At 44.2% G+C, this 2016-nt stretch overlaps 1 protein-coding gene across 3 annotated transcripts; it reads left to right on the forward strand.

Annotated features, from left to right (window-relative positions):
• The first annotated feature begins 719 nt into the window (after nucleotides 1–719).
• On the forward strand, nucleotides 720–1781 carry LOC121990147 (expansin-A2-like). 3 transcript variants are annotated; one of them, XM_042544357.1, is made up of 3 exons: nucleotides 720–919; nucleotides 997–1355; nucleotides 1431–1781. In XM_042544357.1, exons 1-3 carry the CDS (start codon nucleotides 772–774, stop codon nucleotides 1650–1652), a joined length of 729 nt encoding a protein of 242 aa, XP_042400291.1. In that variant the 5' UTR covers nucleotides 720–771; the 3' UTR covers nucleotides 1653–1781. The 3 variants fall into 3 exon arrangements, with proteins under 3 accessions (XP_042400291.1, XP_042400289.1, XP_042400290.1); XM_042544355.1 differs by having other exon boundaries at nucleotides 997–1781; XM_042544356.1 differs by having other exon boundaries at nucleotides 1003–1781.
• The last annotated feature ends 235 nt before the right edge of the window (nucleotides 1782–2016 follow it).

The following is a 2016-nucleotide window of genomic DNA, read 5'->3' on the forward strand; positions in this document are numbered from 1 at the left end:
TAGCACAAACATTTATTGACTAACATAAAGATTTGTAAAATAAAGGTCTCTCTAAGGATTATCAACCAATTTAACAAAATGACTTTTCTAGTAGTGCAATTTAATTATACCATTGATGCAACTGTTGACATGACTCCTTTCTCCAGCGCCAATTTTTCATTCAGCACAAACCAAAACATGTGAACTTGATTCTTGCACGCTTATCCTACTCATTCGATAATTAATTATTCGTTTTACTCTCAATTGATGTGCAGGATATATATTGCAAAGTGTCTTCCCATACGAGTCTAGTGATTAACATATGAGATATTGTTATTATGAAATTTAAGATTTGAATCTCGATAAAATTGAAATAAATATTTTTTTTATGTGTTAGTTATTATTCCAAAGACTAGTAGTCGTCCATGATTTATCTTCTCCGTATTAATCTTAGGACAGGTTGGCAGGGATACTGGGGATGAGCGTATTCACCTTTTACCACCAGAATATATATTACAAGAATCTCACGAGATTATCTGAGATGGTAAGTGATGGTTGGTTACGTTTGTAGCTGAGAACACAGGGTCGAATTATAAGGATGTCGGGGTGTAAATATCCGGACTCTGTGTACCTCATCCATCATTTACCCTCTCGATTATCATGATTTATTTCCCGCGTGATGACCTTGGGTTGAGTGCGATGAAGATACTGGACGAGCAAGCGATTTCACCTGTTTGCAGTATATATATTGCAAGAACTTAACAGGCAAATGGGATCGAAACAGAGGGGAGAATGACAAAGGCAATGGCAATGCCTGGGGTGGCCGTGTACATATTGGTGTGGGTGGGCCTCGTGGCCTTGAGCGCCGTGACGCAACAGGACGAATGGGACATCGCCGACGCCACTTTCTACGGCGACATGTCCGGCAATGCTACCATGGGTAATAATAATATGAACTATCATGACAGCTCGTAGTGTTTAGTTATTGATCTGGAAGATCGATTAAAATAGAACCAGTTGCAGGCGGAGATTGTGGGTACGGCGATCTTTTCGCGCAGGGGTATGGCCTGGAGAACACGGCGGTGAGCGGCGTGCTTTTTAACGACTACGAGACTTGCGGCGCTTGCTTCGAGGTACGGTGCTTCAACGACTCCTTGCGGTGCGCACCGGGGAGCATCAACGTGACAGTTACCAGCCTGTGCCCGCCGGACCCCAGGTTGCCCGGAGGGGGTCTCTGCCAGCCGCCGCGGAAACACTTCGACATGTCTGAGTCGATGTACGTGAAGATCGCCACGTCGTTCCACGCGGGGAGCATCCCCATCCAATTCCGACGGGTATCCTGCGTTAAGACGGGCGGGATCAAGTTCCAGATCAAGGGGAACCCTTGGTGGATATTGGTGCTGGTCTACAACGTGGGCGGTTCCGGCGACGTGGCGGCGCTGTCCATCAAGGGTTCCGGTTCCGGGTCAGAGTCAGGGATTGGCGCCAGCTGGACGCCGATGGAGAGGGAGTGGGGGCAGAACTGGCAGATCACCAAGACGCCCGAGTTGGTGGGTCAGAGGCTGTCCTTCCAGGTGACCACCGGTAACGGCAAGGTGGTGGTGTCGGACAACGTCGCCCCGGCGGACTGGCAGTTTGGCCAAATCTTTGAAGGCGCTCAGTTTTTATATTAATACATGATTGTTAATTTAATTATGGGACTAATGCTATCGGCAAAATCAATAATACATGTACTAATATAAATATTTTTATTTTTACATACCAATTTATATATTAAATAAATAGATAAATTTATGTGTCCATAGAAATGTTGATAGACATTTAATAATCCAGTCTTTTTAATATTATAATATAACTTGGAATACTCTCCTTTGTACTGGTGTTCTTTCATTCACTCCAAAAATTAACACTAACCAACTGTATGCTTAGTAGCCAGTTGCCATTGCCATAGAGGATATCAAAACTCTTGTATTTCCTTGACTAAGAGCATCCGATCCGAGTAGATTATCACTGAATGTAGCCTACTATCAATGTTGC

This window comes from Zingiber officinale, chromosome 6B, assembly GCF_018446385.1.
Source record: "Zingiber officinale cultivar Zhangliang chromosome 6B, Zo_v1.1, whole genome shotgun sequence".
NCBI lineage: Eukaryota > Viridiplantae > Streptophyta > Magnoliopsida > Zingiberales > Zingiberaceae > Zingiber > Zingiber officinale.

Bases quoted from the DNA above. Each gene is read 5' to 3' on its own strand.
- LOC121990147 (XM_042544355.1), top strand. From the start codon at position 772: ATGACAAAGGCAATGGCAATGCCTGGGGTGGCCGTGTACATATTGGTG. The intron at 920-996 runs GTAATAATAATA...AAATAGAACCAG, and splicing joins GTCCGGCAATGCTACCATGG to TTGCAGGCGGAGATTGTGGG.